The sequence below is a fragment of the Melanotaenia boesemani genome, chromosome 19, assembly GCF_017639745.1.
Source record: "Melanotaenia boesemani isolate fMelBoe1 chromosome 19, fMelBoe1.pri, whole genome shotgun sequence".
NCBI lineage: Eukaryota > Metazoa > Chordata > Actinopteri > Atheriniformes > Melanotaeniidae > Melanotaenia > Melanotaenia boesemani.
In genome coordinates, this window is record NC_055700.1 from 17,542,034 (window position 1) to 17,554,368 (window position 12,335).

A 12,335-nucleotide genomic window follows, 5' to 3' on the forward strand; every position below is an offset into this window, starting at 1 on the left:
AAGAGTGTCTAGGTTATCGCATCTTATCATTGGCAAATACTAAACATCATACTATTATATCATGCTATATTTATTTTAAAGTTTGTTTATTACAGTCAAACATTTTGGCCTCAAGCTTGTGTGAATAAGGCAGGTATATGTAAAACAGAGTAATGACTAATGCTGCAGTGCAAACAGAAAGGAAAGAATGTTCCAAGTGGGGTTCTCCGTATTTGTTTTCTCTGGTCATCAAGGCAACAAGCTAAACTAAAAATATAGACCTGCAACTGTTTTCTCTGGTCATCGTTCTGACAGTAAATGCATGCAGCTTTACATATCACAGCTCATCTGAATGTAAAGAGTTGCACACAGTCCCCCTAATTTCTGTGGCTGCAGTATGATCAGTTGTCAGACTCTGATACACGACTTTTTAAAATTATTTAAAAAGAAGACATATTTCAGGATGGTAGCCTTGGTTTGCCTTGTCATTACTGTACCTGGTTGTTAATGGCCGTCATGACCTATTGGTGTAAGAAATCCAAATATTATTTCAGATGGACGTTTTATCTGACAGATGCATCTCTAGTTTTCCTTTTACAAGATGTATTCCTGCTCTTACAAGCTTAAAACTGCAAAGTTAGTTACTAAACAAACATAAAATCCTCTTTTCTTACAACTTAGTGCATCTTTAGCATTCAGGTTTTTAAATTCCGACTGTTGGAGTTAACTGTGCAGACAAACCGGCGTAGAATTGAACCAGTATATTTAGTGCCTCCACTGAGTTGTAAATCAAATTCCCAGTAAATCTTTTGAACATCCAGTCAGCATGATGTACAAATACTTAAGAACTACAATACAATACACTATGTATTTACACATGTTGTGCACTTATCTGTGGCAGAATAATTCAGCTCTACAGGAGAATTGATTCTGAATTTAAGCAGGCTGAAACAAGGAAAAGATGCTTAACAGTGCTTGGTTTTTATCGTGTGAGACCATGCTTTACCTCATTTTATTTCATGATAGCATTTAATGCAAATGTGAGATAAACTCCATCTTGCTTCGTGTAAATGGCGAGCAGCATGCAAGTTTAATTGAATTTAAAAGGCGTCATATCAGCTGAATTCTGCTCCCCTTAGAATCTGTCTCATGTTCACGTTGTCAGTATTGACCATTTTAGAAAGTTAAAACCACACCAACAACTTTCTTTTTTTTGGGGGGGGGGGTATTTGGAAAATGGCTGCTCCATTTTCATTACTAGTTTGTACCTGCAGCCAAGTTACAACCATTAGCGTCCTTTCACAAGTGCTATGCGATGTGTTGGTTTAGGTTTTGGGCATTAGAAAAGAAAGTGGCTAAAGAAAAAACTAAATAAATAAATAAAGGGCTGAACTCTTCACAAAGAGATTTACTGTGTGTATGTTTGCAGAGAGGAACTCTCTGAATATGTCCTGCACTTTACATTTTACTTTGAACACAAAAATTGTTTGATGGAAATAAGGCAGAGTGTTTGAAGCACTTGACTGTATTGTTCCTTATATTCTTGTGTTTTTGTTATTTTTTTTTTTTTTTTCTATTTCCCAAGCCATTGAGAATTTAGTGGAAATTCAGACAATGGATTTTGTTAACAGTGTGACATTTAGTTTTTAGTTTTTTTTTTGATTGTTTTTTTTTGTCATATTGGAGTTTTTCCAGATTCTTTAGATTTTCACTTTTCTGTCCTCTAAATAATAATTTTCTTTTGTTCAAAAACCCAACAAAAAAGTGTAAAAATCTGCAGATAGACATAATCGGTAAGATTTTTACTGCAGTATGGGGGATTAGAAATGTATCTGCAACATTAAATCCAATCTGATTTAAGCTGCTGTGCAGTGTATTGTTAATTCTGTAAAATGACCATTGTCATCTCACTAAGTCATTATTTTTCCACTGCATGTACTCTGGCTGTTCTTGTATGAAAGCATCACGATTACTGTAGAGAAGAAGCCAGCAGTTGCTGAGTGCATAAGTAAAGACTTGATGCATGAATTTCAGCTGCTTTGAGAGTAATGTTGTGCATGCTATCTTAGAAAGATCAAATTTAGACAGATCATTTCAAACATATCTGAAAAGAAGTAGGCAGAAGTATAAACTTATATGGCCCTACCCCATTTCTACAACGCAGTATAACACTCCATCTTTATCACATAACTCAAACCTACTGCACAATAGATTTCTTTTCTGCATTGTATTTATGGTTTTTATTTTACTTTTGCATATTTCCCCTCACTTCAACACAGCTGGCACGGTGTACTTAAATCTCTCACAAACATATTAGTAAAGTTCCATTACGGAAAACACAGACTACTGGGATTTGATCAAGAAGAGTTTGTGGAATAAACAACAATACCTCTAGTTCTGCTGTGATAACCTGATTATTTTATAAACTGCTCACCAAAGGGCACCATTAAATGTTGTAGGGTACTCCTTTAAGTATCTCAGGGGCCGTCAAACTTAATTCAAATCTAGGAACATCTGGTTTAACACACAAAGTTTATTGCAGTTCATAAATATGTGACACATCTGTGAATTGTTTCAGAAAAGAAGAAACGGTTTGCTTTTAGACATTGTATTCAAGTGTTTAGAAAGCGAATAATTCAGGAATCATTGACTGTGAGTTGATACAGTACACACGTAAGCTTTGCAAAGGCTTTTAACAGGATGAAACATTTAGAGCAAAGTGCAAAAACTGCAGATAACTTCCAACAGGATTCAACCATGTAAAGACTGTGTGAATGTATTTATCAATATATTAATGAGCCGTCAAATAAGACATTAAATGGCAGCATTGGTTTCCAGTTGACTTGGTCACAAAGAGGATTTGCTAGTAAAAATAAAACAATATGGAGTATTTCAGAGGCATCACTAGTAAGACTTGAGGTGGTTCAAAGATGGAGTTACATAGTAATGGTTTCTTGTGATAATTAAAAGCATATACTATAATACATGTGGTCCATGATCATAAACAATACTTACAAACTACAAAATTTCCTGTTGCATTGTCAAAAGCAGCAAAAGGCACTTGTGTGCATAAGCGAGTTTTTTGCCTGCACTGCACATTCCCTTTGGGACAATCACCCACTGCATAAGAAACAGTCCCCATAAGGCAGTTATGCACACATTTAAAATAAAATAACCTGCTATATATTTATGTTGACAATTATCAAAAAGAAAAAAAAAAGAAAAAAAGCTGTTCAGTCTGTTTTAGCTCAAGGTATATGGACATGTAACTCTTTTCTTTCCAACTAAGAAACTCACAAGTGCAGTTATACAAACTAAAGTTGGCTGCATTCAGCAGGATCTTGTGCAAATTCCTCCCTTATGTTCAACTTTTACAGATCCAAACAATCTGATGCACCAATTACCTCTTTGCTTTATAAAGGCACAATGTGGAATGAAGGGACAACCTATATGCACACTAACAACAAATGTTAGAAAGATCTTGCACACACTTACCTGAGAGTTTGCCAAAATAACATCAACAACACTGTAGTGCCATGAAAAACATGTAGTCTGAATCACATTACAAGATAAACAGAAAATATATTATTATAGCCTGTCTTTAAATTCAATAAAAAGTGGTCTTTTGATTGGATGATGCATACAGAGTTGTTTCAGTCGGTAAACTTCAGGTTTTTCTGTACCTCTCAGGCTTTCTAAGCAACTCCTTGACTGAGTGAGGAGAACTTTCTGTGGAGGAAAACTTCAACGTGTGGCCATATCTTGTTGGTTTCCGTCCCAGAGAAGGTCTCTAAGACACCTTTACTTCTGGGAAAGGCAAAAACACAGAAAACAGTCGTTCAGTTTGTTGGACTTTGAATCTTCTCTTAATAAGTTGTTAATGCACAGAGACATTACTGTTACCTTTTGCATACACTGTAAAATAACTGAATTCAGATATCTCAACATTTAAAGTGTTCACTGCTTGCTGCTAGTAAAAGTCAGGTTTAAAGGCATTACATCGTTATTTTGTTTGTTTTATTAAGTCAAATAGAACTGGGGATGCAAATGTTTGCAGTTATTCTGAGGCTTTAGAGGTTTTGATAAAAATTTAAGATAAATGTTTAAACATTTGTGTCTTCAGGCACTGAGGATAAAATGTCATCTGACTTGTCAGCTCCATTTTGTCTTCTTGGAATCTGGTTAGAAGAGGTCATGGTTCAATAGTTGTGACCTTTCACCTATATTTAAAGGACGTCTTTGGTGCACAATTCAGTGTCACTTAATATTGTCAAGCTGGGATGCAAAATAATTAAACTAAAAACAACTCTTGAGTTCAGAATATGCAAATTAAGCTATTTGTTATACTATATTGTAGTTATGTGTAAAAAGATACAAGAAATACAAATGCACAATGTGTTCTGTAAACGATTTTTAGCATTTTTTTATTAATTTGAATTAGTTCATCCAACTTAATAATAACAAAAACTGACTTGTAGTTCATTTTCAGTGCTTACATGTCCTGAACTAACCAATGACTGATAGTTTTCCTGGAAAAAAAGGCTGATTGTCTCAAGGGTCTATTACATGATGGTAAAGACAACAGAACTGTCGGAAAGAATAAAAAATGCTGTTATCAGAAACTATTTCCTAGGCTATAAGAAAATCACTACAAATCTTAAAATCCCTGATCATTTGCAACATTATCAAGAACTCTTAAAGATTCTCTGTTGTGCTGGGAAGAAACTTAGTCAAGTAATGTTGAAAAAATAGAAAAAGAAAAAAAAACATCACACAATATATTACTAAGAATCTTTAAGAGGTTCTTTTAGTTGCCAAAGCCCCTGGAAGCAAATCCTGATTACAGGTACCAGTGCTGCTCCCTTCGGTATATTTTGGGTTTGTATCATTTCATAATGTTTTGTTTTTTCTTGCTTAAAAATGTCATTAATTCTCACAAGAACTGTCCGTGTGCAGAGTTTTGCAAATGTATTTTTTAAGTTCCTAAGGCTACCTGTAATACTCCAGGACGGGCTCTGTTTGGGTTTCATAAGACTTGAGCCTTCGTGAGACAGTCTCTGGTTTGTCATCATCCCTCTGGACCAGAGGCTCCCCTGTCACATCATCGAAACCCTGGAGAGAGAAAAGGAATACACGTTGATATAGAATGAAGTATTTCTAATAAAAGCTTTTGAAAATATTTTTGCAAGTTTCAAATAAAAGGTATTATTCACTATCTATTCTAAATAACAATAAAAGTTTGAGGTGGCTACATGAAATATTTTGGGGGGTGTTTTTGCTCCTTTGTTGCTTTAATCTTGTCCTTTTTTCAGCCTTTCTTTATTATAACAGCTGACGTGTTTGATCTTTTGAAAAAAAGGAAAAGCACATGGTTATAATGGCTCTGTGTGTTCGTGGCTCACATAATGGAATTCTGGCTTTGTCACTCGGACATTCTGTGGTTTGGTTTGTCAGCTGAATGTGAACCGAACTAACAAGTTTAACTGGAGAGTAGACACAGTTAAAAAAAAAACAAACAAATGCAAAAAAGTATGCAGCCATGCTACCAGTTCTGGGTAGTCTTAAATCTCCTTTGAGTTAAGTTTTAACAGCATATTAACATGGACTTAAAGCACAGCTAGTTAATCAGTAAAGTCTGTAAGCTTTATCCTCTGATGACCAATAATTCTTGTGCAATCTTTCCAAAAGATGTTGAGATATTTAAGGGAATGAACAACCAAGCACCAAATTTATTAAGGAGAAACTTAAGAGTCAACATATATTACCAAATTCATCACTAATACCAGCTGTATTTACCCGTGGCTACAGTGTGCTTATGTAAAAAGTAGCAGGGAGCGTTATAATGAAACACTCTTTCAGGAACACAACTGCATCTTCTGTTTCCTGTGTGCATGCTTAGTTGCTGAACTGCACTTCTGCAGCAGAAAACAGCTATTTAAGTTCAAATGGTTCAACATGAGTCTCATTAAATAAGTACAAAATAAAAAAAACTTTCAGTTATTTGACACATTTAGATAGCAGTTGACAGCTGATGAATGAAATGCAGAGAAAGAAGAAAAAGGGCATTTTAAATCCATTTGACCCAACTGATTTTATTCCATTAAAATGTCCAGTGTCAAACAAGACTAAGAAAAACAAGCTAATCTCAATGATCAGTCACAAATATGCAGCTCCTCTAGACTGAACAGGAAATCTTGCAACAAGTAAGTATGCAAGAAACAGCACATGACCACAAGGGCAGTCCCTTAAAAACTCCAAACCATTTAGAGGACTGGTCAAAAGCATTTTTAATTGTTTGTATGTTGATCTAGTTAGTAATTAACAATAAATATCTGGACAGGCTTAAAGTAACTAGAGGATTTTTTATATAGAAGAACTGTTTATATTGATGGAGACAAATCCTCAAACAAAGAGCAAAAGCCCCACAGAGATTTTCACAGAAAATAGTCTGTTTTATTTTTATCTTTCTGTTTTTTTTCCTCCTGGCTGACAACATTCCCACATGTTGTTCACTTTGTGGGAAATGCTCCTCTACGCTCACACTGCAAGCTCACATTTGTCCCCGTTTGAACGTGTTTTTAAGTGAGTCTGACATTTTTCTTTGTATTCTCAGTCTTGTAATTCATTAGTAACTGAAGGTCAAGCAGTAACACTGCACAAGCACCCACAGTGTATGTTTGTGCCTTTTGAGATCATCTTCTCTTTCTTTTCAAGTTTGAGTGTGTCACTAATTTTGAGGTTTTGGTGTTAAAAAAAAAAAAAGAAAAAGAAAAAGTTTGAGAATATCTGTCACTGACTGGGGACAGCCTCCTGAATCACCATTAATGATGCCAATGATTTTAGTTTTCTAATGACAGCACTGGGTCAAATTTAATGGTTTGCTTATGCATATAACTTTTGAATCATATGCATAATTTGAAAAATATATATATTTGAATCCAAAAGAGTATGACCCCCAGCATTGTTAGATTTTATTTAAGTTTAAAAATGGCTGCAGAAGTCTCTGTGGGTTTTAGACTTTAGATTATAACCACTAAAAGAAAAGTGAGCTCATATCTGAATATCTCTGTCTTGAACTTTATAATACAAATGAATTATTAGACATTGGAAAGTGCCGCTATTAACAACAGAGTGTTTTTTTTTCCTATCAGTGGTGATGGCCAAGCTTTTAACAGGATCAGATTAAGTTTCCATAGCAACTGTGCCCTGCTGACCCCCCCCCCATCACTGCTTGCAGCTACATTTCACCTTCATTTTGTTTGAGGTCAACTGTTTCTGGTGAAAAATCAATATTTGTTCGATACGCTGCCAGAGATTATTTCTCTGTTAAATCTAAATTAGCCTTTTGAGAAAGGGAACAAATCCAGATATTTTAAATAACTACTTTTTTTTTTTTTTTTAGAAAAATTTCCTCGTAGTTTATACTGCTGTTTTTCATACCCATCACACAACAAGGGAACTGACACAAATAGGTAAGAGAGGATATATTTACAGCAACTTTAGGTGGGTTGAAATCTGTATTGTAAACTCTGCCGCTTGGAATGTGAGTCCAACGAGAGGTCAGCCTTTCCTTGATGGTCTGGAAAGGTACATTAAGGTTGATGACTGTATCCACAGTGAAGACATTATCAAGAGCTTCTGCCTGGGGTACTGTACGAGGGAATCCTGCAAAAAAAAGATTAACAGGAAAAGAGACTAAGACAGAAACAAACGTGATAAATGCCAGGATTACAAAGAACAAGTGACGTGGATAAAAGCACTCCCTGTGACTGGTTTATTCATTATTAGAGAGTAAGCTGGAAATAACTGGTCTCACACATGTTGTGAGATCTCAAACAGGCAATGCTGATAACATGTTCCACTAGCAATCATTTCCCAGAACAACAGCTGATACAAACTTGTGGGCTCCTACCATCAAGCAACCAGCCAGAGTCATCTATTCTTCTCAGGTCATTCAGGATGAGACGTGACATGACGGCATCAGGTACCAGCTGACCCTGATCAAGACAGGACTTCATGAGCAGGCCCAGCTCTGGCACAGAAAGCAGACACAAAGAGAAAAGGTGATGCTCATATGCATTACCAACCAGTCTTTGGTCTCCCTGCATTTTTCAGCTTCTGAATACTTCTTAAATTTCTGTTTGCCATAAATATGTTGACTTTTTCTTTCTTTAGAAAAATATAAACTCTTTCAGTGTTTCAGCTGCTTTAACTTTTCTTAAAATCAGAGTATTCATAGCCTGGAAGTGTCACACTTTCAGAACTTTCATTTAGAGCTGCAAAGATAAATAGAGGCATGCAAATGTTTAGGCAACCCTGATTAGTTAAACGGAACTGATCTACAGAAGTCATAAGTGACATATGGAAAATTCGTCTACTTTTTTTTGCACAAGATAAGCATGTTAATTTAGTTTTGAATATTTCTTGCACGAATAAACAGACAAACTTTACATTTCCAGAGATTTGAACTTTCAGACTTTTAGATTTTATCAAGGTCTTATGCCTTAGATAGTGGGTCAGGTGTATGGCATCTAACTTTTCAAACCTTGTCTCAGCATTCAACTATAATGTGCAACTCTGAGCAGGATTTAAGTTTAATAACTGTTTCCTAAAAGCAGCAGAACGTAATAAGAAGATGGACAGGTGTTTATTTGATTTGTTTTGAGATTAAGAAATGGCCATTGACAGTGAAAGTCAAATTAATGTCTACAAACAAAAACAAAAACAAAAAAAAAACTACTTCTGCAACTGTTGAGCACAGAGGTGAAACAATCATGATTTGGGTTTTTTTTTTTTTTTTTTTTTTTTTTTTAGCTTGGACTGTGGATAACATGTACAAGTATAAAGAGTTTAAATCCCACCAAACATCACAAAACTGACACTCTGTATAAATAAATAAATAAATAAATAAAAAACATTGTTAGGTTGCTATAAGACAAGCAAAAATTCCAGAAACAAAAGCTGATAAACTTTGAGCAGTCAACAAAAAGAGCTTAGACTTTGGGATTCCTGCCAGCGAGGGATTACTTTGGTTTATTCTCATTTTGCTGTGTTGGAAGGATCAGGTAGGTATTTTTAATATTTAAGGTATTTTCACTTGCATGAAAACATTTCAAATGTGTCATCTTTCTTTTTTATCGAATAAAGTTATAATTTACTGATTAAGCTCTCATCGTATCAAATTGGTCATTTCTTTAATATAATGCACAAAACATACAGGATAATAATGAGTACAAACAGTTTTGTGTATCTGTGTGTGTGTGTTTGTTTTTTAATAGAAATTTCAGAGATAAAGTACATTTAGAAATTTGGACCACAACAGCATTTCCTGTAGGCCTATAATATGATCTGGTTGAAGTCTAACTAACAAAAAAAAAAAAAGGAAGAAAAAAAGGAATATCCTGGCAAACCTTGCAGAAACTACCCGACACCATGAAACAAAGTAAACTCTTGAATGTGCTGTTGTTTTCTGTTATTTTGGAGAAAGACTGCTTGTCAGAGAGCCAATGAGACTGCACAATGACTACTAAAGATATTGCTGCACAACTTCCAGTTTAGCAAGGCAAAAAAGTGAGTGGGAATAGTCCCAATCCCAACATGCAAACATGGATTATTTCAAGTATAATTAGAAAGAGGTGAAAGGTCTGTGGTTGTGGGGAAAATCCAGTAAGAGTTCACCAATTCTGCTTTGGTAGTAAATGTCTGTAGCTAAGCTGCTGGGTTGCAACAGTTCAAGGACAATGTTATAATGAAAAACTTGGAAATGTCTGTACAAAACTCCAAAGATTCACCACAACAGCTCCTCTGTCATGCAGCTGTTAAAACATACATCTTTATCAGTAAACCCTCTTTTACAAGGAACAAAAGTTCACAGTAACACTTATCTTTACAGCTCACTTTATCTTCATTCAAGGTGATATAGAGGAGTAGTAGACCGCCTTCCAAAGTTCAGGTAATGTTGGTGAGGATGTTTGCGGTATAAACACTAAACGACACATTCTTTAATCCTGCAGTGCAACCCTGTTCGACTTTAGCTTGAGCATTTTTTTCAAGTTATCCCTCTGTGGTATGTCACAGCAAGATAAGAAACACACTCATAGGAGGGGTATTCTTATCACAGTGCTGCAGAGGACAACACTTTTCATAGTATTTTTAAAAAAATACTTTCTTGTGTTTCTTTGTGTTAAGTTAGATAAGTCTTATGATAATGAAACACAATAATATATTTTGATTTGCACTGACATTTGGATTGCCTTTAGTTGTTCTATGAAATAGGACACTTTCTCACCAGTTTTTGCTTTGATGTTGGCTCTCAAAATGTCCCCACTAGAGAGGTGCTTTAATCCAAAAGTTTTGGTAATTCGCGCAGACACTGTTCCTTTCCCCGATCCCGGAGGCCCCATAATAACAGCACGGATAACTCTTTGTAGAACCATTTTCCACGCGTGTTATGCTTTGAGGAACAAAGTAATTTTTTTCTCTATTGAAACTCCCTCCTGGATTCTTCGTTAAGACTGGATCGAAGCACGTATAAACAGCTTTCCTTACAAAGTACGCAACAAAGAGTGGGCAAGTCTTAAGCAACCAGCACCAATTCTCTTTTCCTCCAGCACGGCTCAGAGGAGGAGGAAGAGGAGGGGAAAGAGGAGGAGAAAGGAGATGAACGGAGAGATCAGCAGGCTGCAAGGCCAGCTGGGTCAGATGGAGATATTCTGTGCAGACGACGGCGACGACACATTGAGCATTTACCGGCGTTTAGAGAAACTTGCTCGCCTATGTCACCGTTAATGCCTCACTGGAAATGAATTTATTGTATAATACGGTTATGTAATTGGTCTGCTGGCGGGGAAAATGTTGGAAAGGTTGCGGTTATTAATCCCTTCTCGATCCTTTGAGGAGGCAGACCTGCAGCAGCTGTGCGGGCATGCTGGAGGGAATAACCAATCTGCTCCCAAATGCTCAATTTTTTAAGATATTCAGCATTACATCATGTTGGCTGATCTGAATATGGCTTTAACGCTTTATAAGTGCTGTTACAGTTTCTTTCATATTATCGCTCGGTGGAAATGCCTGTTAATCCTCGTGAGTGGATTCTTTTTAGTTTAATTTGCAGTAAATTATCTTCGTATTAAGTTTATCATATAGACACTTTAGAGCTCAGTTTGTTTTTATTTCACATTACTGTAGGCTACCTTTAAGAAAATTATAGCCACGCCCACCCAGTTTTATAGAAATTCGTGCTCTCCGTGTGCGCCGCGCACAAACCGATTAGGGATCGTGCAGAACTGCACCTGAGCGTTGCTACCACTATTTAGTTTGTCTGTCGTTTCTACATTCATGGAAAGGTAGTCATTTTACAGCATTTTGTAGAGGTGTGAATACCACATATTTCCCCGCGTCTCTTCAAAACAAATGTCCATGTTCTTCTGCTCCTTGTCTTCTTTTGTCTGCTGGGGTGTTTTTCTGAATGGAGTTTATTCCAGCCACGTGCGGCTCGCTCAGTCCGCGTGATTGGGAATGTAATACTTTGTAGTCTGTGCCGTCAGAAAATGACGAGTTTAACATACGTTTTAATACGCACTGGTGAATTTAAATATCTCCACTCAACTTTGGTGGCATTTAGTTTTATCTGCCTCTCCATCCACCTCCTTTCGCTTGTCGTCCTTCTTCTTTTATGGTATTTATTTGAGATGCTTTGCTGCCACCAAGCGGGCACCAATGAAGAAGACAGCTGATTATCTGAAAAGACAAAAAGAAAAACAGAAAGTACAAGGTTTAGTTTTGAGCAGAAAAAAAATCAGTGATTTAAACGTATAAAAAGGTTGCTCGCTCAAAGATGTTGCATCTGATTTTGTATTAGTTCCTCGCCTTATTTTACCATAATAGGAACATCTTATCTGATTATCTTCCAGAGTAATGCAGAAAAACTTGTAGTCAAGATTTGACTACTGCAATTCTTTATTATTAGGCTGTCCCAAAAATGCTCTGACAAACCTCCAGTTGATCCAAAAGACTGCAGCAAGGGTTATGATTAGAATTATAAGATATATTTTTTCTTTCAATTTAGCTGCTCTACATTGGCCACCTGTAAAATCCAGGATAAAGTTTAAAATTATTATTCTCACACAACACTCTTTATGACCAAGTTTAATTGTACGTTAAAGGTGTATTTCTATATTTTTCCCCTCTCAAACTGCAGGTCTATCTGCGGTTCTTAAACTTTCTAAAAGTAGAACGGGATGCAGATCCTTCAGTTATCAGGCCCCTTTCTTATGGAACCAGCTCCCAGCCTGGGTTTAGGAAGCAGGCACCCTCTCTACCTTTAAGATTAGGCTTAAAACTTTCCTTTTTGACAA

At 36.1% G+C, this 12,335-nt stretch overlaps 1 protein-coding gene across 1 annotated transcript; it reads right to left on the minus strand.

Annotated features, from left to right (window-relative positions):
• Positions 1-2,494: 2,494 nt before the first annotated feature.
• Positions 2,495-11,646, minus strand: ak3 (adenylate kinase 3). Its single transcript, XM_041970938.1, has 5 exons — positions 10,268-11,646; positions 7,892-8,011; positions 7,472-7,644; positions 4,973-5,091; positions 2,495-3,786 (listed from the first exon to the last, which is right to left on the minus strand). The coding sequence occupies exons 1-5, from the start codon at positions 10,413-10,415 to the stop codon at positions 3,675-3,677; spliced, it is 672 nt and encodes a 223-aa protein (XP_041826872.1). The 5' UTR covers positions 10,416-11,646; the 3' UTR covers positions 2,495-3,674.
• Between the last annotated feature and the right edge of the window lie 689 nt (positions 11,647-12,335).